The 27,795-nt window shown below is 43.7% G+C and overlaps 1 protein-coding gene and 1 pseudogene across 1 annotated transcript; both read right to left on the reverse strand.

Moving 5' to 3' along the window:
- Positions 1 to 5,338: 5,338 nt before the first annotated feature.
- On the reverse strand, positions 5,339 to 5,828 carry LOC123171185 (probable RNA-dependent RNA polymerase 4). Its single transcript, XM_044588799.1, has 2 exons — positions 5,706 to 5,828; positions 5,339 to 5,612 (listed from the first exon to the last, which is right to left on the reverse strand). Exons 1-2 carry the CDS (start codon positions 5,826 to 5,828, stop codon positions 5,343 to 5,345), a joined length of 393 nt encoding a protein of 130 aa, XP_044444734.1. The 3' UTR covers positions 5,339 to 5,342.
- Positions 5,829 to 6,906: 1,078 nt separating this feature from the next.
- On the reverse strand, positions 6,907 to 26,755 carry LOC123171187 (probable RNA-dependent RNA polymerase 3; annotated as a pseudogene).
- Positions 26,756 to 27,795: the final 1,040 nt, after the last annotated feature.

Below are 27,795 nucleotides of genomic sequence, written 5' to 3' on the forward strand. Positions count from 1 at the left end.
CATATCCATGTTCCAACATGGAACAAACTTCAACTTCACCTGCAACTAGCAACGCTATAAGAAGGGCTGAGCAAAAGCGGTAACTTAGCCAAACAACGGTTTGCTAGGAAAGGATGGTTAGAGGCTGACATGGCAATATGGGAGGCATGATACAGCAAGTGATAGGTAGCGCAGCATGGCAATAGAGCGAACAACTAGCAAAGCAAAGATAGAAGTGATTTCGAGGGGTGGTCATCTTGCCTGCAAGGTTCTCAGAGTTGTCGAGAGCTTGATCCTCGTAAGCGTACTCAACAGGTTCCTCGTTCACGAACTTGTCTCCCGGCTCTACCCAAGACAAGAACACAAGCAACGGAACCACAATCAATCACGAGAAATGCACAAGCAACATGATGCAAAACATGTATGATATGCGAGGTATGATATGCGATGCATATGCGTGCTCCGGAAGGAAAATGATGAACAAGGCAGTAAATTGACAAACCAAGCATGCCACTGGAAAGATGAGATGATTTCGGTCGAAATCGATATAAAGATCACCGGAAACGGATGCACGGTTTGCAAATGGCGAGCAAAACAAAAATGACACGAATCTGCGATTAACAGCATGATAGCACTTAGAATGCAACAAGTAACAATGCTACAGCACTCCAACATAGCAACAAAGCATATTACAGTAATATACAGAAGATGATTGACAAAAGATGAACACTGAGCTACGGCTAGATCACAACATAACAAGCTCAAACAAGCATGGCAAAAGTGCAAAAGATAACAGGATCAGACTTGGTGAAATTACTGGACATGGCAGAAAACAGCATCAGGTAGCAATGTTCAGAGCACGAAATCAACATGCTGCGGGAACTTAACATGACAAAACAAGGCATGGCAGTATTCTACCACATGCATATGACAAAAGTCCCTTACTGACCACAAGCCAAAAAGGACCAGAAGATATGATGGCAACCTTGTAAACATAGCAAGTTTCGTTAACAGATCTCAGACTTGGCAGAAAACAGAGCATGGCAGAAACAATAATATGAAGGCATCTTGGTGAGCTTGAAGCACTCACCACAAAGCAATGAATGACAAAACAAGTATACCTACAGCAAGATGGCATGTTTATGAAGCTATCCATGGCAAGAGCAAGTACATAGCATGGATGAAACAACTACAACAAGCTTGGCAAAATTGAATAACACGTAAACAATCTGCCAGAAATATTTTATAGTAAAAGTAGAGCAAGATTGAGTCATGCTATGGCACTCCATAATTGGCAACAAGGGCAGTAATGGATCAATTACAATAATATCTACAAAACATCCTTACTGAACATCACTAAAATATGCATGGATCTCTCTGTAGCATCAAGTTTATATGGCAACAAAATAACAGCAGACAAGGACTTGGAGAAATTACTAAGTCCCTGAAATCAGAAACATTACGGAGCCTAGTTTGCATGCTTGTGCTAGTCACCACAGAGATCAAAAAAATACATGGCATACACCACTGGAAAAATGGAATGGCATACAACAAAACACATGTAGAGCTCATGCCCGTAAGATGCACATAATAAATGCAACAAAAATAACAAGTCTCCAAGTTCTGATAAGAACCAGCAGATAACAGCAACTAGCACTCTTGCACCAGAGATTTGGGCATCAAGATGGACTCTAATGAACATGGTGAAATTGAACAAAATGTAGAGCATCACGAGGAGAACATTTCGATATATTACACGCGCGAAATGGAGCTATATGCAGGGAGGTACGATACTATGAACAAGGGCACATGCTGATAAAGTCAAAGACTTAGGAAAAATTCGGGGGTCTCGGGGTCAACCTTGGGTTGACCAGATCTGGATCGCTTGAGGAAGCTCGGGGCTCGCCGTGGCCGGCGCCGGAGACGGCAGCGGGGACGAGGAGGAGGGACGGCGAGGGGAGGACGGCGGCCGGAGGAGGGGGCGACGGCGCTCGGAGGAGGAGGCTCCGGCGACGAGGCGCCGGCGCGCGGCGGCGGAGGGTCGATGCGGCGGCGACGGCGGGCGAGCTCGCCGGCGAGCGGTCCGGCGCGGCGGCGGAGCGGCGGGGCCGCGGCGGCGCTGGAGGCGGAGGGCGCGGGCGGCGAGCGGGGCGAGCGGCCCGGGTGCGGCCCGGGGCGGGCCTGCCTCGGGCCCCGGCGCGCCTGGCGGCGGGGCGCGGTGGCTGGCGGCGGAGGAGGCCACGTGGCGGGCGGCCACTGGTCCGGGGCGGCGGCACGAAGCGTCCGGCCGGCGGCGGACGTGTCCGGCGGCGCGGAGGGATAGGGTTAGGGTTGATCTGCGAACGTTTTCGGGAGGGGATGCATATATATAGGTAGAGGGAGCTAGGAGAGTCCAAATGAGGTGCGGTTTTCTCCCACACGATCGTGATCGAACGACCTACAACATGGAAGAGAGTTTGGTGGGTTTTGGGCTGTTTAGAGAGGGGGTTTTGCTGCAACACACAAACGGACTTTGCGGATGCCCGGTTAACCGTTGGGGTACCAAACGACCTCCAAATGGAACGAAACTTGACCAGTGGTCTACCGGTGTTATACCAAGGCCACTTGACAAACCTCGGTCCATTCCGAGAATGTTTGACACCCGCTCACGAAAGGAAACAAGAGGGGTGCACCGGAGGAGATGGGAGCGCCGGATTGCAAAACGGACAACAGGGAAAATGCTCGGATGCATGAGACGAACACGTATGCAAATGATGACATGATATGAAATGCATGACATGAACAAAATGCAAAACGAAAGACAAAACCCGAACACAGAGGGAATATCATAACACATAGCCGAAAATGGCAAGAGTTGAAGTTACAAATATGGAAAGTTACATCCGGAGTTTTTTTTCAGTCCTAGATCTCGGGACGAGATCCTCTCGTAGTGGTTTTGCTAGGACAGTTGCTTAGAATAGTTTTGCATTGTGTTTTGGAATTACAACTACTTGGATTTGCTAGGATAGTTGCTTGGATTTTTATTAGGGATAGTTGATTTGAATCTTACTAGAACAATTGTGTGAATTTTGCTAGGGGGACAATTGCGTTGTGAATTTTTCAAAAGCAACTTCGATGCTAGATGAGGCAATTTTAGTGCTAAACAGGAGCAACTTTGATGCTAGATGAATTGCATCGTGTGTATTAGTGAATTCACCTAGTAGCCTATTAATAGTTTTATGCAATATTCTAATAGATGGTTACCATGGTTGCTAAGTTGCATACATCAAAAACTAATTTGTAGATAGTTTAGTTGCCAATGATACCATGAAGTTGTTTACCGTAGAGTGGAAAGTTGACTGACATGGCTTCTAAATTGCCTCCCTCAGAAATCAAGTGACCTATGTTGCTATGAAGTTGCCTACGGATGATCCCCAACTGCCTAAAATACTATGGAAGTTGTCTATCAAGGGATATAAGTTGCCTACAATGTCGAAAAGTTTTTGTGGGATCTAAGTTGTCTATCATGATTCCAAATTAGGAAACGATGTGGGGATGAATGGTATGAGAACCTTTTTCTTTCCTTTTTTGGGGTAGTCTGCCCGCCTACGCAAATGAGCGTGTGTGTTGGCTAGCTAGTTCGCGGGTGTTGGCTAGTTGAGAAAGTGGGGATAGATGAGAAGTTGCATAGGGGGTGATGAGAATTTCATAAGGGGTGGATCAAACAGTTTCCCGCAAAATTACACAAGTCGTTCATAATTTTGGCACAAGTTGCCAGCAAAAATAATTTGAATCTCTAGATATAATAATGGAAAACACACATGAGTTGCTTGTTGAATACACTAGAGTTGTACAAAAACACCCTAAAAGTTGCTAACTTTTTTTGTGTGATACTCAGGTGCATAACGATCTTAAAGTTATTATTCTTGTTTTGCCTCCAATAACCCCATCAATGGTGAACTTAGACTTTCCCACATGTGGTTGCTTTTTTCTAGATACCAACTCAGAGTACACATGAGTTGTCTGGTGAGTGCACTATAGCTGTATAAATACACCTCAAAAGTTGCTAACTTTTTCTGTGTACCACTCGAGTGCATAACAATCTCAAAGTTTTCTACCACAACCATCAAGTATTCTACCATAACTAGCTTCATCTCCAAATTGATAGTGCTATAGGAAACTTACTTTCCGAGGTAGCCTATCCTAAGTTGCCTGCCATGATTTGTAAGTAGTCTAACCTTATCCTATGTTGCATAGAATACCTTTTTGATAGGATAAACAACTTAGTTTCATATAATGGGAACTTAGCAACATTGACTGACAACTTTTTAATATATTTTAGGCAACTGAAATAGTAATGGCTATCAACTGAGCATCCCTGATAGGCAACTTCATAGTGTTTTTAAGCAACTTAGGAAAAAAACAATGATAAGCAACTTCATAATATTATAGTGAACTAATTACAAAGTTAGACAACTGAGCAGCAATGGTAGGTAACTAATTAGCAATAGCAGTTAACTGGACATCAATGATAGGCCAGTTTCATAGTATTGTAGGCAACTGGACATCAATGATAGCAAACTAAACATCCAGGGTAGGCAACTAAGCAGCTATGGTAGCCAAGTTGCGATAATGTTAGCAAAATTCATTGATACACGTAGTGCAATGAAGTTTCTTATATGTAAAAGGTACCTCATATTTTATGTGATTTTCTCATTTTTACACTAACCAACCTAATAGGTAGTCCTACTAGGAAAAAAATGAAGTTGCCTCCATCGGACCCAAAGTTGCCTCAAAAAAAGGTTCGATGAAACCTATCGATATGAGATCTAGTTTTGAAGAACTCGTCGCGAGGAACCCAAATGTGAAAACGAAACTGAATTTCGACGCTTCAATCAAAAGTTACAGTTTTTTCAACTTTTTGAACACCAAAATAAATGAACGTGCAGATAAGATTCCTTTTTTGGTGAATCACATCAGACGCGTCGGCTGCTCCTTCCATATTTGGAAGAGCGCTCGATCTCACCAGCGGGCGCTCTAGCCACGTCCATTTATTTTCTGTACTTTTTTCATCGGAGAAAAAAATTGTTGAGGGGCTTTACTCAAAACAAGAACAGGCCACACGCCCTACCCTGCCCTCCCCTTTGTCACTGACAGCAGGTCCCGCCATGCTGGCATGTCTAGTCAGCGTCGCAGGCGTATGCAGCACCATATTTACACCATCAAGCCAAGTTTTTGAACCACTTATATGTATACCACAAGTTCTAGCACTGAAGTGATCATTTGTGCCAAGTTCTAGCACCACTGGTGTAATTGACTCGATAATCACACATCCACTTAAAGCTATATATACTCTGCCTAGCGCTATATGGCTGCATGCTATGCTACGCACCGCGATCCTTCCTGAAGGCGTCGCGGAGGACCTGCATGTCGGCGACCACCCTGTCGCCGCGGCGCTTGATCACGTAGAACTCGCACAGCGCGCGACCGGCGACCCTCCACGCGAAGCCGCACCTTTCGACACGCCTTCCTTCGTCGTCGCACCGGCACCGCACCGCGTGCTCGTACACCAGCTGGTAGATCGCGCAGGCCTCCCTGTAGACGGCGAACAGGTGCTTGTGGCTCCCTTCCAGCTCCGCCGCGTCGTACAGCATCTGCATTGCAACCCAACCCAATTCTCTCACGAGCCAGTCAGGGAATGCATCATGATCTCACGAGTCACGATTTTGTTAGCATTGCAGCAGTACCTGCTTGTATTTTTGGTCCAGCTCCCGGAACCTCGCCTTCTTCTCTTCTTTAGAGATTGGGCGATTACGGTCCAATAGCAATGTGCTCGCTGTCCGATACTCGTTGTAACGGGGACCCCACATGTTGCGTTCTTCGGCTACTACTTCCTCGGTGAAGCATGTCAGCGGAGTTATATCTGAAGAAGAACAGAATGGAGACGGCGAACAAGACCAACGTCATGATGATAGAGTTAGAGTGTATATATACAAAACTTATGGAGTGTCAGTCTATTTTTTTTACACCACATTGTTGATGATAGTTGGCATGAAAGTGCTAACTGATCTTACCTTATTTCTAACCAGATTATAGGCTTATTTATTAATTTATCTTCCCATCTTAACTCCTAGCACAGCCATGGCTAGGGTGCATCTCTCTCACCCAAACAGACGCAACTGGAAATGCATAAACAGCCTAGAAAACCATCGGATTCCCACCGCTGTGAATTAATCATATAGAGATATCTAACTGTTGTAGCTGTATAACAAACTATGCAACTTTATATTCCATCGGATTCGGTCAGGTTATATAGCAAGAATTAATGATGTTTTTTTCTATGCATGTACTAACCAAGAATTATCATGAAAGACATCTTCTCCCTATTCTCTCTACTCCGCATACCTGGACTCAGGTGAGTTTCTGCCACAGCACAGCACTACCGAAAGCCCAGAGAGGTGTGCGTCTTCACCCTACAGCCTATACAGAAGTTTGCAAAACGCCGCATCAAACTACGTCACCGATGGTGTTATGCTAAATCCAGAATTTCCATAACTCATAGTGGCCTGATGGCCAGGATTCATCTCTGCTTGAAACTGCCTAATTGCTTGACAGAGATACTTTCAGCACTTGCAAATTCAGTGCAACCAAGGCCCGTAGGAGCAAAAGAGAGGTCAGCTGTATACTGGAAACTGGCAACCACCAAACCTAGTTAGGTAAAAATTAATATCATCGAGACACATCAGACATCCATCACAGCGGCCCAAATATTCCACTATCATGTCGCCGGTTGATTGGGCCTAAATTTGATTTTCTAGCAAATCAAGGAACTAATGGTGAAGAGACATTATAAAATTACATATAATCTCTCAAAAGCTATCAGCTCAGCACAAATGCCCCTTGTCTGGCTACTGTGCGATTATATAATTGTACTATGAGTTGCACATTTTTTTCCTCTGCAATCGTTGCAGATTGTACATATATAACACATGATCAGTAAAAATCAGTTTCAAATGAAAAACATATATGTAGCTAAATAAGAGGTTATATAGAGAAACCAACTAGAAATATCAACTTACTGATTGGGTGAACTGCTTCAGGCTGATGCGACTTTGCTAAATCATAGATTTTGCCCAGCACTGATGTGGAATTGTAGGGAGGTGTAAACCCTTTCCCTTCCATAAAGTGTGGATATACTTCAACCCTCAAATGACGAGGCATAGTGATCTATTTGGAAGATGGATGAAGAAAGAAAGTTTAGCTGAAGTACAATGTATGTAATATACATTTTGTTGCAAATCAAAATGAAACTATTAAGAAAGACAGCTAACGTCCCGGTGATGAAAGCATACAAAGAATCATCCACTGTATGCAGGTTTGTTATGTAACCTACATCGTCACTGTACCTGTATCATCACATATCCAGTCACCAATATTAGCTAAAAGTACACTAGTAAATTGCATCGGTGGTTGATTAACTTTGGGTTGTGTTGTGATTTGGGTTGAGTTGTCATTGTAAGATACCTCCTGCATAGGCCTCTGAGTCCTTTATATAGACGTCTTCTCTTAGAAGAGTAAGGTGTGATCTCTGATTTGGGCTTAGGGAGCCAACTAAGGGAAAAATCTCCTTAAGGAACATGACATATCCATGCCAAGTCTTTCCCTGTTACGACAGGATAGGGGTGTTCCAGAACCCCCTGGGCCACATGTACAGATACGTCATCATCATACGCATTGCACATTACTACCTCCGTCCTGGTTTATTGGTCCGCTTAGTATTTTGTGTCAAATTTTGACCAAGGATTTAATTAACAAAATGATAATGCATGTCGCAAAAAATAGTATCATTGGAAACTATGTTCAAATACGAATCCAATGATATAATTTTTATGGCATGCATTGACCTTTTGTCAGTTAAATGTATGGTCAAATTTTGACACAAAATACGAAGAGGACCAAAAAACCAGGACAAAAGTAGTATTAATATCGATTTTTTCTACCATACATCATCCACGAGTTCATATCATGGTTGTGAAGAAGGGTAGCAGTAGTAGGGATAGAAAATTATAGAGGATAGGGATTAGCAACTGGAAGGGAGGGTTGTTACATTCTTTTTCTTAATCCCAAATACTAGCTATCTTTGTTATAGAGGGCTTTGATCAATTTCCTTATATCCCAACTCAAGTACTCAACTAAAGAAATAATTGGACTGGAACACAATAAAGTCCATGTTTACTAACTCATCACCACTAATTCCATAACACATAACGTTTTTGGATGTTTAATCCCATACCAGCATGTGAACAGTAAAAATCACAGTAACTATAGTGTATATCAACACAGGATTTCAAACCTTGTTCCCACTTTTCGGGGCATCCAGAGCCTCATAGTAAATGTCAACCAATTCAAGCATCTTAGCCTTTATCGACTCCCATTCTTTTTTGTCTTCTTGAACTTCACATGTCAGTAGCCGATCCATATATATCAGCCAACAATCTGCAGCTGCACCCAGCACATAACTGAAGGAAGGAAAAATCTCAAACAACGTTAGACCACATAACTTGCATAGCTCATATATAATACAAGGTCTACAAAATGGTCATGGCAAAACTAGGAAACTACAACATGCTGAGCAGATGTAATATCAAAATATATGTGATGTTATCTGTAAACAAATAACCAATACTTTTTTTACTGGACACTGTAAATATATGACATAATATTTTGAAACGGTAGCGTATGTCAACATTGTTCCTTTTCTCTTAACAAATTTATCTATAACTAGAACTTAATGTATGATTATGATGTAAAGTTCTTAATAACAATGATCTTGGTCCAAGAAGGTATGATGATGGTAATTCAATATGTGGTAGAATCTTATTGTTAAGCTTCATGCACTGGCCAACGCAACCAAAAGTCCGAACTGATGGAAAGGGCTAGGCAATCCACATATACACTTCAACACTTATTAATCATAATTGACTTCATTATAAATGTACACATGTCGATTTGTACGATCTTCGCCACATGACCTGGATCCTGTCAGTTTATGTCCAGACTTGGTAAATGAGACAACCATTGTGTATTAAAAATACAGTTTAGGTAACTCGAACAATACATTTTAGGTATTTTGGCCTTAAATTATGACACCTGAAAATTTCGATGGCCTTTTAATGTCAAGACGCTCTGCGGGCTTAGATGCATAACAGAAATAGTAGAGTTAAGTGCCCATGCAAAACAAATTAAGGATTACGAGTAAATAATACCTTGGTGTAAACCTAATTCTAAAAAATTCACGGAATAAAATGCGTTCTAGCTTGGATTCATCATAATCCTGAGGCTTCTCTTGTTTAGCCTTCCTTGGAGGGTTTCTTGGATCCCATGGTTCCGATGGTTTGAAGTACTTCAGTAACTGAAAAGGTCATTTTAATGATAGTTACAATTCTGCGCAGAGTATGATATCATACCAAAAGTCCAAAACAATTTGGTGCCAAATGTATTGATTATCATGCACCACCCAAAAGCTCAGCATTTATACTTCAACACTCTCCCTCAAGTCGGACTCTCTGATGCCTAAGACAATAAGACGTGAACTGCAAGTGGGCTGTATGTTCTGTCAAAGAAATATACGAGTCAAGTCTTGAACTCAAGACCTCTTGGCTTTGATACCATATTGAGAACCAACCAGTGCAGCCAAAAGCTCATGGTGACAGGAAAAGATGGGCAGTTTACTTAACAAAATGATGCTTCAAAGATACACTAAAAAATTCTGAAAACACAACGCAAGGTATTTTATATTTTAGAACAAAAAAAGGCAACCCTGAAGGAGTTGACTGAGTTAAAAAGAAGTCAAGACATTTGGATCAAATGTACCTTTCTGTTAAAAATACCAGGAAAGATTATAGGAACAAATGAGTGGTAAATATAGGCTATATCCTGAATGATGCAACTTTCGGAAACAATATTAGCTATTTGATGTTATATTTATCCACTAGATGGTAACGTTTAAATATCATTGTTTTATTTTGAAGTGAGACAAAAATATGCATTTTATATAATTTGCAGAAACCATGTATAAATAAAATCAGCAATGCATGTAGTAAGTAGGAACGGAATTCAACTTGCAGAAACCCTGTATAAATAAAATCAGCAATGCATCCCAAATTCCATGCAATAGATGACATATATACTCCCTAATAAACTAGTGTGCAATATGCTCCAAAGGATTATGTTTGTTAGCAAGGATAGCAAAAATAAACAATTCACTGCAACATGTCAGAAACAATGACCAACCTGTGGGTTTCTCGAGACCCAGTACATGTCACCATCAAAATCACCACCTGCCATCTCATTAGCTAGAGATCGTGGTCCAGAAACAGGAAAAAGAATAGCAAATTTGGAGTCTCCCACGAAATCCTGTATAGCCTCACTATATGTGGCTGTCAAGACATGTATATCACCAAAATGCAGCCCAGGATGTCTATAGACAAGAACCTCTCCAGAAATGGGGCCATGGTCCCTGTTTGATGAGACATAATTAGTAATAAAAGGAACAGACGAACACTTCAACCTTCTTCCCTTCAAAAGGATGGTGTGGTCTATAATTAAATCTAGAACATTACCAAGTCTAGAAGTCCCACATATTTTGTGCCCTGGCAATATGTAATTAGTCACACATACTTAATCCAGCATGAAAACATATCATCCACCAAGATCAGACCATGCATTTATTAAAACCATGTTCTGACCAGTCTAAATAAAAAAGGTACATCCTGAAGTTGTTGCTTCCTTGTCAGACATTGTTCTTTAAGGGCAGGATGATCATAGAACTATTGAAGGACTTGAGAAAAATCAAATTGATGTACGAAGTGTGTTCTTTAATGCATTCATGAAACAAAAGAAAAAACCTCTAGTCCATATGAAGGTGCATAGTTGCATACACCAACTAGTTCACCTAAAAGCTTAAGCTAGATGATGAAGAACAGTGAGCAACATACTTACAGTCACAATCATGTCTAGGCTCCTTCAAGCCTAAGATATGGACTAGAGTGAAGTCAGTGAACTGCAATTATAGTTCTTAAAACTTAGTTACTAAGGATTTGAACTAACACCTCTCGATCCTGGTCCTGGTACACGTTGAGTTGCAAGCACCAGCTAGTTCATCCAAAATATTATTATTGTTTATGGGAGAGGGGGTGGGTGTGGAAAGGTCATCCAAAAGTCTAAGCTGACCAGAAAAGGTGAGCAATATACCAATACTTAAAGTCTAAGCTCAATTTCAATGCATTACCTAACGACTCACTGGTTTACAAACAGAAACAAAATAATGTTTAAGTTCTGCATTCCCCTTCTACAACAAATTGTAACATGATAAATAGATCCAGAGAAACCAATATCCTGTTTATGTAAAATTATAAGATTATGGCAGTCGGAAAAATTGAAAAGCATAAGGACGAAATAAAGGAAAGACCGAGCAATAGAAAGGATATGGTGGGTTACTGGACCACTTACAATATCACACAGACTTCATGGGGCTTTAGTGTCCCTGTAGGGTCTGTTGTGCCCATCAGATAATAACACTGATCAACAGGGAGCCTGCCTTGTTTGAATCCTTCTCTTTCCTCTTTGGTCATTGTAGTAAGCTGGTGCTGTAAGTATGCCTCATCTTCTGGTCGAATTCCAGAAAGGATCATCCGTGCAGACATTAAATCATCCATGTCACCGTGGTTAAATGCAACTGTAAAAGGGATCACATTAATAGAAATTGCAAGTGAAGGCATAACTGCCACTAGGTAAATGCGTACTTGAGATGGTAAAAGTAACAAATTCCTAAACATCAAAGAAATGCAACATATCCCATATTTATAGCAAAATGCAGCATAAATGCGTGCTCTATTCATGATATTTCAAATTAACCTTCAAGGGAATCTCTAGTTTTATGGCGAGCTTTCTCAACATCTTTTAGTGCCTTCCCGAGAAGCTCCATAAAATAATCCGCTGGAACCCCTCCATATTGAAGCAGCGTGATTAAAAACCTTGAAGTCAATGCCCTTTTGGGTCGGTTGCTGGAAAAATGTTGTGAAGTGCCAACAAAAGGCAAGAATTTCATTAGCTGTAGAGAATGCTTAAGAAAAATATCTCAACATTTATCAAAACCGTAGCACTACCACTACAAAGAAATTAACTCTATGACTTCAGCTACCAAACTGATTCACAGAAAGCTTAATCAGTTAGTTAAGCGTGGGTGACCTTAATAATGTTAGAGTTATAATATAAGTCATGTACCCCTTTGTATTTATCCCGTTGTATAAGGGGTTTCCTGCATATGTTCCACACATGTACATGTATATATATCGGCCTATGGCCTCATGGGAATATAAGTTGCTTATTCCTAACATGGTATTAGAACTAGGTCAATTTTTTGCATGTCGCAACTCGTGCTGTTGATCCAATTCGTGGCCGCCGCTGCTTCTATCTCTTGCCGCCGGCTCTCCGCCTCCGATCCTCTCTGCTGCAGGTCCACTCTGGCCTGCTCTTTCCTTCGTCCCGCCCGCCAGACCGCTATTTGTCGTCTCCTCCGTTCCGGTCAACATCGCCCCGTCGCTGCAGGACCATCCGCCCGCTCGCCAGCCCAGATCGAGCCGAGCGCGGACCTCCTGCCTGGATCGACCTCCCACCTGGATCACTGGATCATGAGTGCCCAAGGTTTTGCCGACTGCCTTGCTGACCAGTCAACGCAAAGAGCCAGCACTTCCATCCGCAGCCTGCGTGTTGTTCCTTGCCCGTCGCTGCATCTCTCTTCCCCCGATTGAAAGCTCTCTCGTCAGATTCTGTTGAAAAAAAAAATGTCTGCTACATCGGGCTATGTTGCTGTCCCTCGTTGTCCGGTGATCTTTGATGGTACTAATTACACCGAGTTCACTAGCTTTATGCGCATTCACATGCGTGGCATCCGTCTCTGGGGTGTTCTTTCTGGCGAGGTCTGCTGTCCGTCACGCCCGGTTCCTCCGGTTGCCCCTACTCCGCCGACTCCACTGGTTCTTCCTACGGATGCTAATCAGGCTGCCAAGGATGCGACTAAGCTTGCTGATGAGGCTGCTGATCGTGCTTATGATGAGAGGGTTTTGGCTTATGAGGAGGCTCTTCAGACGTATCATGGTGCTCTGTCTGTTTACACCCAGTGGTTTGATGATGATGCTCGTGCTGCAGCTGTCCTCACTGCTAGTGTTCTGCCTCAGTTTGCTTCTGAGTTTCTGGGTCTTCCTACTGTCTTTCAGATGTGGACCTGTCTTCGTCAGCGCTATGAGCCCTCTGGTGATGCCTTATACCTTTCTGTGGTTCGTCAGGAGCATGCTCTTCAGCAGGGTGACTCTACTGTTGATGACTTCTATGCACAGAGTTCTGCTATCTGGCGCCAGCTTGATTCTCTCTGCAGTGCTGGTTGTCGTATTTGCCCCTGTTGCCAGGCTGTCCAGGCCAATTTGGAGTTTCATCGCGTCTACGAGTTCCTGTCTCGGCTCCGTAAGGAGTTTGAGCCCCGGCGTGCTCAGTTGTTTGCTCGTGGCCGTATTTCTCTCATGGAGGCGCTTTCAGAGATTCGTGCTGAGGAGACTCGCTTACGTGGTGCTGGTTTGCTGGAGGTTCCCTCTGTGCTCGCTACTCGGGCTTCTTCCACTCCACCTGCTGCACCGACCCCTTCTCGCTCGAGTGCTCCGCCGCTCTTGCCCACTCCTTCTGGAGGCTCAGGTCGCCCCCGTTCACATTGTGACTACTGCAACAATGATGGTCATATTGAGTCCCAGTGCTACACAAAGCGGAAACACCTGCGCAAGGCGCGATCATCATCCTTAGGGACTTCGTCATCTCCCTTGACAGCTTCAGCCATTGCTTTGACTGAGCAGGATATTCTGAGACTTAAGCGTCTGCTCGCGGCTTCAGGTTCTTCCTCGATGGGTACTGCTGGTTCTGTGACTGATGCTTCCCGCACTGAGCAACCGCCCTCTACACAGTCAGGTACATCCCCATGGGTTCTGGACTCTGGAGCTTCTTTTCATATGTCTTCTCATTCTTCCACTTTGTCCACTCTTCGATCGCTGGATTCTCCTGTTCATGTCTTCACTGCTGATGGTACTCCACTTTCTGTTGCTAGTAGAGGCAATCTTTCCACTCCTTATTTTGTTCCTGATGTTGCTCATGTTCCTCGCCTTACCATGAATCTGTTTTCTGCTGGTCAACTTACTGATTCTGGTTGCCGTGTCATCCTTGACGTTGACTCTTGTTCTGTCCAGGACCGTCGCACACACATTCTGGTTGGGGCTGGCCCTCGCCGCCGTGATTCTCAGGGTCTTTGGGATTTGGACTGGCTTCATGTTCTTTCCGCTGCCACCACCATCGCCAGTTCCTCCGCTTCTGTCGCCTCCATTACTGGTTCCTTCAAGCAGTGGCATCATCGACTTGGTCATCTGTGTGGTTCTCGGTTGTCGTCTTTAGTTTGTCGAGGTCTTCTGGGGTCTGTCTCAGGAGATGTCTCTTTAGAGTGTCAGGGTTGTCGTCTTGGCAAGCAGATTCAGTTACCATATTCACATAGTGAGTCAGTGTCTAAGCGTCCTTTCGATTTAGTTCATTCTGATGTATGGGGTCCGGCTCCTTTCGCTTCGAAAGGTGGTCATAAATACTATATTATTTTTATAGATGATTTCTCTCGTTACACATGGCTTTATTTCATGACTTCTCGTAGTGAGGTGTTGTCTATTTATAAGCGTTTTGCTGCCATGGTTCATACTCAGTTCTCTTCACCCATTCGTGTTTTTCGTGCTGACTCCGCTGGCGAGTATATCTCTAAGATGTTGCGTGGTGTTCTTGCTGAGCAAGGAACTCTCTCTCAATTCTCTTGTCCTGGTGCTCATGCTCAGAATGGTGTGGCTGAGCGAAAGCATCGACATCTTCTTGAGACGGCTCGTGCATTGATGATTGCTTCCTCTCTTCCGCCTCATTTTTGGGCTGAGGCCGTCTCCACCTCCACATATCTTATCAATATACAACCTTCCGCTGCTCTACAGAGTGGTGTTCCTTTCGAGCGTCTTTTTGATCGTTCTCCCGATTATTCGATGCTTCGCTTGTTTGGTTGTGTTTGCTATGTTCTTCTTGCCCCTCGCGAACGCACCAAACTGACCGCTCAGTCTGTTGAGTGTGTCTTCTTAGGCTACAGTAATGAGCATAAGGGCTATCGTTGTTGGGATCCTATCGGTCGTCGGATGCGTATCTCTCGAGACATGACTTTTGATGAGTCTCGTCCCTTCTACCCACGCCCATCTTCCTCGATTTTTTCAGTGGAGGATATCTCTTTCCTCACTTTTCCTGACTCACCTATCACCCCCGTCGTGCCTGTGCCTATTCGTTCCACTCCCTCTGCTTCTCCACCTCTAGTTGATTTGCAGCCACCATCTTCTCCAGTCTCCTCGCCTAGCATGTCACCGGATTCTACACCTTCATCTCCGGTGACTTCTTCGTCGCCACCCCCTGATTCTACCTTGGCGATTCCTCCTTCTATTGTTCCCTCTTTTCCTCAGCATTACACTCGTCGTTCACGACCTGTGGATGCCTCATTGGATGAGTCGTCCTCTTCCTCTCAGCCTACTTATGGCTTGCGTTCTCGTCCTCGTCCGCCTGTTGATCGCTTTGGATTTCCCACCGCTGGTGCTGCTGTTCTTGAGCCGACTTCTTACCGTCAGGCTGTTGTTCATCCTGAATGGCAGTTTGCGATGGCAGAGGAGATTGCTGCTCTTGAACGCACTGGTACCTGGGATCTTGTTTCTCTTCCTCCCGGAGTCCGTCCCATCACTTGTAAGTGGGTCTACAAGGTTAAGACTCGCTCCGATGGTTCTCTTGAGCGTCACAAAGCTCGTCTTGTGGCTCGTGGTTTTCAGCAGGAGCATGGTCGTGATTATGACGAGACTTTTGCTCCTGTGGCCCATATGACCACTGTTCGTACACTTCTTGCCGTTGCCTCTGCACGCCACTGGTCTATATCTCAGCTTGATGTTAAGAATGCCTTTCTTAATGGTGAGCTGCGGAGGAGGTGTACATGCAGCCACCACCTGGGTATTCTGTTCCTGATGGCATGGTATGTCGTCTTCGTCGCTCTCTCTATGGCCTTAAGCAAGCCCCTCGCGCCTGGTTTGAGCGTTTTGCCTCTGTGGTCACTACTGCTGGTTTTTCAGCAAGTGCTCATGATCCAGCATTGTTCATTCACCTTTCTCCTCGTGGTCGGACTCTTCTTCTTCTCTATGTTGATGACATGATCATCACTGGGGATGACCCCGAGTATATTGCCTTTGTAAAGGCCCGTCTTAGTGAGCAGTTTCTTATGTCTGATCTTGGACCTCTTCGCTACTTTCTTGGGATTGAAGTCTCTTCTACCTCTGATGGCTTTTTTATATCCCAGGAAAAGTATATCTAGGATCTTCTTGCTTGTGCTGCTATTACTAACGAGCGCATTGTTGAGACTCCTATGGAGCTCAATGTTCACCTCCGTGCTACTGATGGTGATCCTCTCCCTGACCCAACGCGTTATCGTCATCTCGTTGGCAGTCTTGTCTATCTAGCTGTCACTCGTCCGGACATCTCTTATCCGGTTCATATTCTGAGTCAGTTTGTCTCTGCTCCCACATCGGTTTCACTATAGTCATCTCCTTCGTGTCCTCCGATATCTTCGGGGCACGATCTCTCACCGTCTATTCTTTCCTAGCTCCAGTTCTTTACAGCTTCAGGCCTATTCGGATGCTACGTGGGCTAGTGATCCTTCTGATCGCCGTTCACTTTCTGCTTACTGTGTTTTTCTTGGCGGTTCTCTCATTGCCTGGAAGACGAAGAAACAGATTGCAGTTTCCCGTTCGAGTGCTGAGGCTGAGTTGCGAGCCATGGCTCTTTTGAAGGCAGAGGTGACTTGGTTACGGTGGTTACTTCAGGATTTTGGTGTTTCTGTCACTACACCGACTCTGCTCTTATCTGACAGTACAAGTGCTATTAGCATTGCGCGCGATCCTGTGAAGCATGAGCTCACCAAGCATATTGGTGTTGATGCTTTCTATGTGCGTGCTGGTGTGCAGGATCAGGTTATTGCTCTTCAGTATGTGCCTTCCGAGTTACAGTTGGCGGATTTCCTGACGAAGGCCCAGACTAGAGCACAACATGGCTTTTATCTCTCCAAACTCAGTGTTATTCATCCACCATGAGTTTGAGGGGGGGAGTTAGAGTTATAATATAAGTCATGTACCCCTTTGTATTTATCCCGTTGTATAAGGGGTTTCCTGCATATGTTCCACACCTGTACATGTATATATATCGGCCTATGGCCTCATGGGAATATAAGTTGCTTATTCCTAACAAATAATACTATAAAATCGAAGACAAAACATGTACCAAGTAAAGAACTGCCTTTCACAGTTTTATGGGAACTTTCCCAGTTCTTGCTAAAACCAAAGTAGTTTAACGATGGCATCTAAAATTCTAAATTATGGCCTATGCAAGATATCCCCCCTACCAGTAAATGCATATCCAGGTCACTTACCTCGTTGAAACAATTTCCAGTGAGTTGAAGGAGTGCCCATCTGATAAACTAGGATCTGAGTTTACTTTTATCATTGATGGTCGTCTATGGATAGTCCTTTCAGGAAGCTGCAGTACATAAGAAATATATTCTTAAAAAATGGTAACAAAAGTTCAAAATTTGACCGACATAAAGTGAACAAAAATGATGTAAAAGAAAACCAATAATTGATGTGATTGCTCAATTATATTACTAGTATTGGATTCTCAGGCTGTCATTAACTCATGGTATTGTATAAGTTGTGGGCCAGAAGAGTTGAACGTGCGGAAAAAGGTACCACCAACAAAATGGCAAATAGGAAATATAGGAAATGAAGGTAATGTTTCCATGCAACCATTTGTTCACTGGAACTGCTAATTTGCTAAGAGCATGGCTAATAGTATAGCCAGTTGATGGCCATATGATGCTTGTTAAGATATTCCTATCAACCAACTATCCCAAAAGACCGATCTGATAGGAAGAGGAGATATAATATACTTAACCCCCCCCCCCTTTCACATTCGACGTGGATATGGAATGATCAACACCTCCCCCACACCGATAGGAAGAGGAGATATAATATACTTAACAATGCTGTCATGTCATTTATAGACATCATACATAGTCACTCATATGATGAAGTTGGCTATTATACTAGTCCTTTGTTCCACCCTCTCGCGTTCTCTTTCTCCATATTTATTACATTTACCTAGGAGCACGTGTAGAGGTGAGCTCTTGCATGAGAAACCACCCCTCATTTTTTCTTGTCTTTCTCCTCCATATAGACAAAAGTGTCGCGTAAGCGGGCTATAAGCCCCTTATTATACTTGCTCTAAACGATAACACTCCAACGACAATAAATTCAAGCCATCCATGATAAATATATACCTTTCTAACAACAAGAAGGGTTCCCTTTACAGCAAGTCCATTATAGAACATACGGAGAGGCTCGAGAGAGGAAGGGGAAGAGCAATAAACTGCTTAGTTATCTAATGGAGCATTCAAAAAATAACAGAGAAAGGATCATGATAATGTTTACTCCACAGATTACATGATCATCGATGTCAAATTGATCCTCCTTTGAATCCACACTATCCTGTGTAAGTTATAACATAGAATTGAATAATAGTACCAAAATAATTAATAAGAAAACTAAAAAGTGAAAAGCAGAGTTGGCTAGAAATAGCAAGCAACAATCTTGATAACTATTAGCTATTTCCAAAACATGATTTTTGGGGTAAAGTTAACCACTAACACCTATTTGTTAGTCGAGTCCACAAATTTCTCATCTCATCTTAAATTTGTCGTTCTTTTAAACAATAATGTGATGGACTTGATATTGTAGCATGATATATTGCAAGTTTGCAACCAATTGTAACATCGTATGGTGTATCACAATCTACGGATGATGTGTTTGCTGATCTAACATGGTCGACATGCCAGGTTGTTTAAGTTCAGTATGAGATTAAACAAGCAGAGGGACACAATCATCTAGGATCTAGTGGAGACAAGTCTTATCAAAGTACAGAACGTGATGTTCCACTACTAACACAAGTGTCCATATTATTAAGCTCATTAGGGTGAAAAGTCCAGTGCAGTCCAACTCATAATGGATGCTTTAGGTGAGTTGCAAAGTAAAATAAGGTACCACCTATCTTTTTCACAACTGAGAACAATTGGTGTGACCGATGATATTGGGTGCCAATGAGCTTCCACTATAATCGGTGCCCGAGTGCAGAATGCATTCTATGGAAGAACCTAAAGCATAGCATGGTGAAACAGCTAAAAGTTTCAAACCGCACTGATTCAAAATTCAAATTTTACTATGTGTCAAGTTTGTATTACTAAAAGGAGTTGTGCCATGTGTGTATCCAAGTTTTCTTTTGGCATATCAAAATTTGCCCAAACGACTTATCATTATCTTCACAAAACCATAACCTTCTGAGACCTAATATATAGTTCAAATATGGTAAGTGAGAAATAAAAAAATCATATTTTCTGACAAGATGCACAATGGGGTGTTGAAATATATTGCCTGCCTCTCTCCATCAGTTCGGACTTTTGGAGCAACTGGCCAGAGCATGACTTCAATATGGGGGATGGGGAAGCACATACTCACGCCATTTACTCTCAAAAGGTTCCCCTTAAATACATCTGTAGGGCATTTCTTAGCTAAATCTTCTGATATTAGGCCAGTCCCGTCAGTGTGGATCAAAGCCTCCCTATGCTTGAGAGCAATGCTTCCGTTTTTATCCTGTAATATTTCATTGAGTATACAAGATAGCAATATATTCTAGTAGCAAGCCAAAACATCAAAGGATAGAGATAGTAACCTTGCAAGGTACATCATCAACAATTACAACGTCAATTTTTGATAGGTCTTCACCATCGAGTAGTGTAATAGTTTTGGACAATACCAAACCAAACCTGTCATTCCCATAAACCAACTATATAAATTTACCCCCCAAAAGAGAGTGGCTACAACCACAGACAATGACAAAAAGTGAAACAACATCTTATGTTCATCTCCATCGTATAAGGCATTGTAAAATCCATGCACAGTAATATTTGGAAAACTGAAAGAAACAAGCAAAAAAGAGAAGTGGGCAATGACTTGCACCAAATGTATCGCCAAATATAATCAAACTTCATGTTTTCACAGTGTGGCACCTCTTTTTGGTTATTTTGTAAGCAGTACAATGCAGAAAGCAAGAGCACAAGATTTACTAACAAGTAACAACATGAGATATCCTAGAATTTATGATTAAACATATGCATTATTAGTGATACTGGGTAGCAAAAGTACATAAGATTGCTAACCTGGTCACATATTTTGCCACACTGGGGACAGTGTGTACATGCATAAAAAGCTTGCGGGCATCACCAATTGTTCTGTTGGAGAGGATATAAGGCACACCCTTGTCCCAGTCACACTCGGTGCGAACAAAGTAGCATCTAACAGAAGAAGTGCATTTCTTGTTTCTCTCTTTCTTTTTTTCCGCTTTTATTCTCCTTTCCCTCCCTCCATCTTTGTAAACTGACGATAAAGGCATACCAATCAAGACCATGATACAACTGAATCAATTTGTAGTTATAAATGACGAATGACCTTTTTTACAAAGATATAGTAGCACTGTAGCACTAACAGTACAGAAAATTTCCATGCTGACTTGATCCATAGATCTGTGCTCTCACCAGATGCTGGGGACAGCATTGACAAGTCGGTGCCGTTTTCAGCATGATATTCTTTGCAGGAGGTCAGGAACTCAGGAATTAAATTTTTGGAAGGGTTGAGAAAGGGCAAAAGAATCAGCGACGAGGGATTGTCTTATTGCTTCACTACTGGAATCGCCACCTATGCTGAGGGCCAGAAACACTCGGCAAAGGGCCAAAAACCCTCAGCAAGGACTTTGCCGAGAATTGCACTCGGCAAAGGCCACCCGGCGTACACCTCTCAAGCAAACAGGAATTTGCCGAGAGCCAGAACACGGGCACTCTTTGCCAAGTGCCAAACAGTACGCATCGGCAAAATAAAGGGACTCACGGCTGACAGACGGAAACGGAGGTTGCCACGTGGTTTCTCTTTGCCGAGAGTGGCTCTCGTCAAAGCTAGCCAATAGGAAGCTGTCACGTGGCAACCACCTAACAAGCGGATCTCACAATATACGCCGAGCGTAGCTTTGCCGAGAGCGGCTCTTGGCAAAGTTAGCGAATAGGGAACAACCACGTGGCGAGGACCTGACAGGCGAGACCCACACCGTACGCCGAGAGCTCACTTTGCCGAGAGAGACGCTCCGCAAAGCCAGCCAATAGGGAACAGCCACGCGGCAAGCATCTGATAGGTGGAGCCCACAACATACACCGAGCACTATCTTTGCCGAGAGCAACGCTCGGCAAAGCCAGCCAGTAGGAAATAGCCACGTGTCCACTACCTGACAAGCGGGTCCCACGCCTTACGCCGAGCCCCAACTTTGCCGACAGCCACGCTTGGCAAAGCAAGCCAATAGGAAATAGCCACATGTCAACACTGACTGCCGGGTCCCAGAACATACGCCGAGTGTTGCCTTTGCCGAGAAATTAGCCCGGAAGATACTCTCCGACGTCAAGCACACATTGCGGTACAAGGCCGTGATGCAATGTCGGCCGCTCAATGACAAGGGGCTTAAGATGACGAGGAAATCTGCTTGCAAGACCAACTTGGAGAGAGAAGAATATTTGTCGGTGGTAAGTGACAACATTGGTTGCTAGTACTTTGAGTCATCCGCCGCTTGTTACATGCATTAGTCAATGATTCGATTATGTCTGACTAGGTGAGGGAACCCTGGATCAAGGAAGATTGTTGGGAGGCCCTGGTTGACATGTGGTGGTTGACATGTGGTGTGACCCAGCATGGCAGGCGCAACATGTGGAGAAGGGGAACGAACGCATGAAAATGCCAAGCCCGGCACATGTCTAGGGAAGCCGCAACCTAACCACTCTTTTTCAGGAGGCGGAGCTTGGTTGCCCGGTGCATCTCCATTCATTAAGCTTGATGGTTACTTTTGCAGGAGGCGGAGCTTGGTTGCCCGGTCCACACCCTAGAGGCCTGGAAAGAAGGCCACAAGGGGAAGGATGGCGCCGAGTTCTGAAGCCTGTCGGCGAAGGAGAGGTACGGGACCTTCGAAGAGGTCTTCCAGGAGGTGGGTAGGACGCCGAACCTACGTCCAAGCCACTCGATCCTGAGTTGCTCACCATTGCTGGCGAGCGGAAGGGCCATGACCGCCACCTCCTTTACAACGGGGCGATCGCCACCTCCTCGCATCGCAAGCTCCATGAGATACGCGCGTCGAGCACAAGCTCAACTCCGTCCATGCGAATTCACCCAACCGCCGCGTCACATGAGATCACGCGTCTCAAGGTTAGCATCATAACCATTCATTTGCCCATGCCTCGAAATAGCACCCTTGCAACCTATATGAGCCTAATGCCATATTACAGGCTTTATTGGACCAGCGGGCTGCTGAAGAGGATCAAAGGCAGCAAGTTGAGCAAAGGCGGCAGGCTGAGGAGGAACGAGCAGAAATGAACGAAGGTTCAAACTGCTCGAGAAAAAACTAGAGGTAGAACATTCTCTAAATTTGGCCCCATTCATTATATAGCGATGAACACTGCTCACATGACTCTAATCTTATAGGCTCTTATAAACTCTCAAGGCGGTGGAAACGATGCCCCTCCTCCTCCAGAAGGTTAACCCCATGGAAACAATGCCCCTCCTCCTCAAGGCGGTGTATGAATATGTGAACTTCTGTGTGATGTGCATGTGTTTTGCAAGATGTGAACTTCAATGAATTAACCCTGTGTATGAATATGTGAACTTGTGTGTGATGTGCTCGAGCAATTTTTTTGCACTATGAACTTGTATGAAACAATGACCTATGTGAACTAGTTTGAGTTACCTTATGTGAACTAGTTTGAGTTATGCCTATGTGTGTGCTGTGTTGCTCGAGGAATTTCTAGGGAGCTCCTAGCTCCAACATTCATTTGATATGATAACATTTGCCGCACTGAAGATATAGACAGAATATGTATCTAGTTGTTTTCAGTTGCAGGGATTAGATAAGAAATAGCTTCACTACAGAAGCAATGGGACATATTACCGAGAGCAACACTCGGAAACACTCACTTTCACGAGCGTCGCTCTCGGAAAAGGGGTCGCCTGAGCACTTTAACTACTGTAGTGGTTTTCTTTTCCAAGGGACGCTCTCGGAAAAGAATGGCACTCCAGTAGAGACATTCCTTTCTGAGGAGACTCTCGGAAAAGAATGGCTCGTCAGCACTCCATCCGTGCCATTCTTTTCCGAGGGCGGTGGCTCTCGGTAAAAGTACCTCTGACATGTGGGCCAATGGGTCCCACCGGTCAGTTTCAAAGCTATCAGTCAAAGCTATCAGTCAACGGTGGTATGCCGAGCGCAGCTCTTGGCAAAGGTATCAATCAACTGAGTGTCATATTATTGTTTTTAAAAATTTAACAAATAATTTGAAAGTTTTACTGATAACTGGGTCCAGTAGGTCCACATGTCAGGTCTGAATGTTTCTGTGACAGGTTTTTAACCGAGCGGAACATCATGGCTCTCGGTATAGATAGCAGAAAGTGACAATGCCGTCCGTTGCGAACGGGCATATGCCACGTGGCTTTTCTTTGCCGTGTGGTACTCTCGGCGTCTGCGCCGTTTGCCGAACATAGTTTGTTCGCCGTGATTCTATGTCAGCAACGTTAGCTAGTTCCCGTGAAGCCATGGTTGCCGAGTGCGCGTGGTTTGGCTCTCGGCGAAGAGCCGAACACCCGGCGTATAGGAAAATACCAGTAGTGCTTGGACCAAAAGGCACGATTCTTTTTGGCTTAAATAGCACATAGAGGACTCAACAGGACTGAACTCAAACTCAAAAACTTAATGCACTATGACTACTACATGGACACCATGTAGTAAACTTACAAAAAAAAACAGAAGGCCGTATAGCATACATTTGGGATTGATCATGTATTGTGTGATTTCTCTTTGCCATGCTTAATTCTCTTGGTCCTTAGTACCATAGCATGTATGCCATCTTGTCTCACATATGGTATAGTAGATTTTATTAATAACTGTGGACAAGCCAGGAGTAAACTGAAGAGCTGAGAGATAGTGAGATATGATAGGGCCAAGGTTGTTTAGCTTTACTTTCCCACAGGATTTCTAGTGTACACTAGCATGGCCCATCTAGTTTGTGAAGTAAGGATTAAACCAGAAGAAGATGCAAGTGGGAAAACAGTGCTCTAGATGAAGTTCAATATTCCGGTTCTCCCTAAAGATCTTATTATCTTATCTGTAGTGTAAATAGAGACTCATTTTCGTTCAACATGAATATGATATCAGTTACTCTGGTATACTCAATACTCCAACTGTGGAAGCTGCAATTGACTTCAGTATGATTGTAGAATATTAGTGGAGTAAATATTTCAACAAGCAATTACTTTGCTTCTTAATTTATAGGCGTGCAGAGCTCCTGTGGGTTCTAAAAAAAACACCAATTACAGAAGTTCAGTTTGTGGTTGCTGAACCATGTTGTGCTAAACTTATTCTAAAATCTGCTGCAGAAAAATAGCCACGAAAGCAGGAAAAAACATGTTAACCAAACTGGAGAATAGATCCAAATGGTTGCTGCACTCTTAAGTGATGATAAAAAAACGCTGCTAGGCATGTGCTTAAGCGTGTGCTTAGGTGAGATAGGCGCCAACAAGAGGAAAAACAAGGAATTTACGTCTAGTATAAAATTTAACCTTCATTCCAAGACACTGAAACTTACTCAAAAAGCGATAGCGACGCAAACCCAAGATGATGCCATCTTCAAAAACGTGATGGTAAAAGTGACAGCCGGTTTCGAAGTTGTCACCAGCATTGGTGTGCCCAGATATATCTGAAAAGTTCACAACAAGAACATTGTCGTCCCCAACAACTTTCTGTAGACTAGTCCTTGCGTTCTCTATATATGGCCCCTGAAAACAAAATAAAATAAAATGAAGTTATCAGACTAATGGAGCATCAAATCAAGCACTTTCTACAAAATAGGCCACCCGTGAGCACCAAATAATTTTCTAATTAGGAGATTTGGAAAAACTGATGTGTATCCTAGGGTAATGGATACAAAGGCTCAGGAGAACAAAGTAAACTTCCGAACCTTGAAAACCGTAACTATGGAATCGCCTCTTTGCTCAATATGGCAATGGTACACTCTTGTCTTGCTTGGGTCCCAATCAAGATTCTACAAGTATCAGTTCAATGATAATTCCATGAGACGGATGCTGGCATTTACAGAGAGAGAACACGCGGACAAGGAAAATATATTTGACTTATCCAAATGGGGACTATAAATTTCACATATTAATAGGCATCAAATGGTGGGTGCTATTGCAACATGAGCCTACAGGTGCGTTCCCGGAGATGCATAATATGGGCTATGGTCTAAACATATATTCTCATTAAACTTACACATGAGTCAGCAAGATAAAAAGGTAAGAAATTCTTGGTTTTTAAGTAAACTGACTAAATATCCACAATTAACAAACAGGAAGTTGTCAAAAGCAGAGCACACAACGGATATATCCAGCAAAATAGAAGAAACTATGCCATAAATGGACATGTAACAATATTGGGTGGGTGGGGACGTGAGTCATCCTGTATTAGCTGTATACATGATAGGCAGTAGTAAACCTAATAGATAATGAATAAGAGAACAAAACCTGTCTCCTGTCACACTCTGTTAGAAACTCGTGACCAAATTTGTTCCATATTTCCAACTCAAAACGATCCATGGGCAGTGAATTCAAGGACCTAATATAGTCCTCATGTAGTACACCCACATCTTCTATCTTCTTACTACAAATGAGGGCAAGAGATCAGTAACAATATAATGAAGACAACAGATATCCACAACAATAGGTGCGCGCATTGTACGGTAGCTTATTTGTTCGCTAAAGGGAAATATAAACCAAATTAAGACTTACCCTGCAAGATAGACATATATCATGAAAATCTGAACAAACTCTAGCTCTCCCAACGCTAACAACTGATGGCTCACGGTTGCCCTTGATGCATTTGCAGTAACAAGAGGGTCTGCTGGCATCATGCACTCCATGGTTGGTGATGCTTGGACCCCCACAGTTCCTGATGGGCACCCCATTTGATGCACACGCCTTGTGATCTCGCGCACTGGACTTGGGGTGGAAACCATCCTTGGAGACGTAGGAATAATCTGCCGGACCGGGCTATCAAACCCCACCTGATGCTGCAACCCAGACACCATGCCGAGGCCAGGGCTCCCAACTTGCACCATAGCATGGTCTGGCACCCCATGGGCCAATGGCGGGGTAGGACTATCAACCTGCAACGGTTGTACCTGGTCTTGCATCCTGAAAGACGGATGCTCGACAAACTCTTCCATTCCTCCTTGGTTTGGCATCACGGGTAACATTTCTGGGACATTGCAATCAGGTTTATCAACCTCCATTGCAACTGGGTTCGGCAACAAGCAAACAACTGCCCCAACAGGGCTCCTGTTGTTGTTGCTATGTAAACCGTGAGGCGTCTGATGGGCAGGGCTTTCGACCTCGATCATGGCATGGTTTGAGAGATTGAAAGCCAATTCACTGCCTGGAGCGTTATCGTCCATTTGAACATCATCATCGTGCATTGGTCCCAGTACAGAGTCATCTGTTGGATGAAAGACTTCATGATTAGAGTACTGTAACGGTGGTAACACATGGTGGTAAAGTGAAGAAAAATAACCAGGAGAATTTTGATTCAGAGAAAGGTGTAGATTGGTATATCAGAGACATTTTTATTGCAGAACACACACGGATTAGATGAACTCGAACCCAACAAGCTCCAAAACAATAAGGGGGCCAAGAGGAAGTCGATCAATGTGCTTGATTGCTTGAAGCAGCAACCGCTGTAGCCACGCAAGACAGGTAGAATTAAATTTCAGTCCAAGAACATGCGTCCCCCCCTCGCAAAATACTGTGCTAAATATCAGTAGGTTCGAACAAACCAAAATCAGTACTAAAAAGGATCTTTGAAACGCCATTCCGCTGGAAATGTAAGTTTTAGCACAGAGAAAACCCAAAAGCCCGCCACGAGTGGAATGTGTTAGGAAAATATGCAACTTGTATTCCCATGAGGCCATAGGCCGATATATATACATGTACAGGTGTGGAACATATGCAGGAAACCCCTTATACAACGGGATAAATACAAAGGGGTATACATGACTTATATTATAACTCTAACACCCCCCCTCAAACTCATGGTGGAGGAACAACACTGAGTTTGGACAGATAAAAGCCATGTTGCGCTCTAGTCTGGGCCTTCGTCAGGAAATCCGCCAACTGTAACTCGGAAGGCACATACTGAAGAGCAATAACCTGATCCTGCACAGCAGCGCGCACATAGAAAGCATCAACACCAATATGCTTGGTGAGCTCATGCTTCATAGGATCGCGCGCAATGCTAATAGCACCTGTACTGTCAGATAAGAGCATAGTCGGTGTAGTGACAGAAACACCAAAATCCTGAAGTAACCACCGTAACCAAGTCACCTCTGCCGTCAAAAGAGCCATAGCTCGCAACTCAGCCTCAGCACTCGAACGGGAAACTGCAATCTGTTTCTTCGTCTTCCAGGCAATGAGAGAACCGCCAAGAAAAACACAGTAAGCAGAAAGCGAACGGCGATCAGAA

The sequence above is a fragment of the Triticum aestivum genome, chromosome 7D (assembly GCF_018294505.1).
Source record: "Triticum aestivum cultivar Chinese Spring chromosome 7D, IWGSC CS RefSeq v2.1, whole genome shotgun sequence".
NCBI classification, from domain to species: Eukaryota; Viridiplantae; Streptophyta; class Magnoliopsida; order Poales; family Poaceae; genus Triticum; species Triticum aestivum.

Excerpts from the sequence above, each read along its gene's own strand:
- LOC123171185 (XM_044588799.1), bottom strand. The coding sequence starts at position 5,828 with ATGTGGGGTCCCCGTTACAACGAGTATCGGACAGCGAGCACATTGCTA. Across the intron at positions 5,613-5,705 it reads TGGACCAAAAATACAAGCAG|ATGCTGTACGACGCGGCGGA; the intron begins GTACTGCTGCAA and ends GTTGCAATGCAG.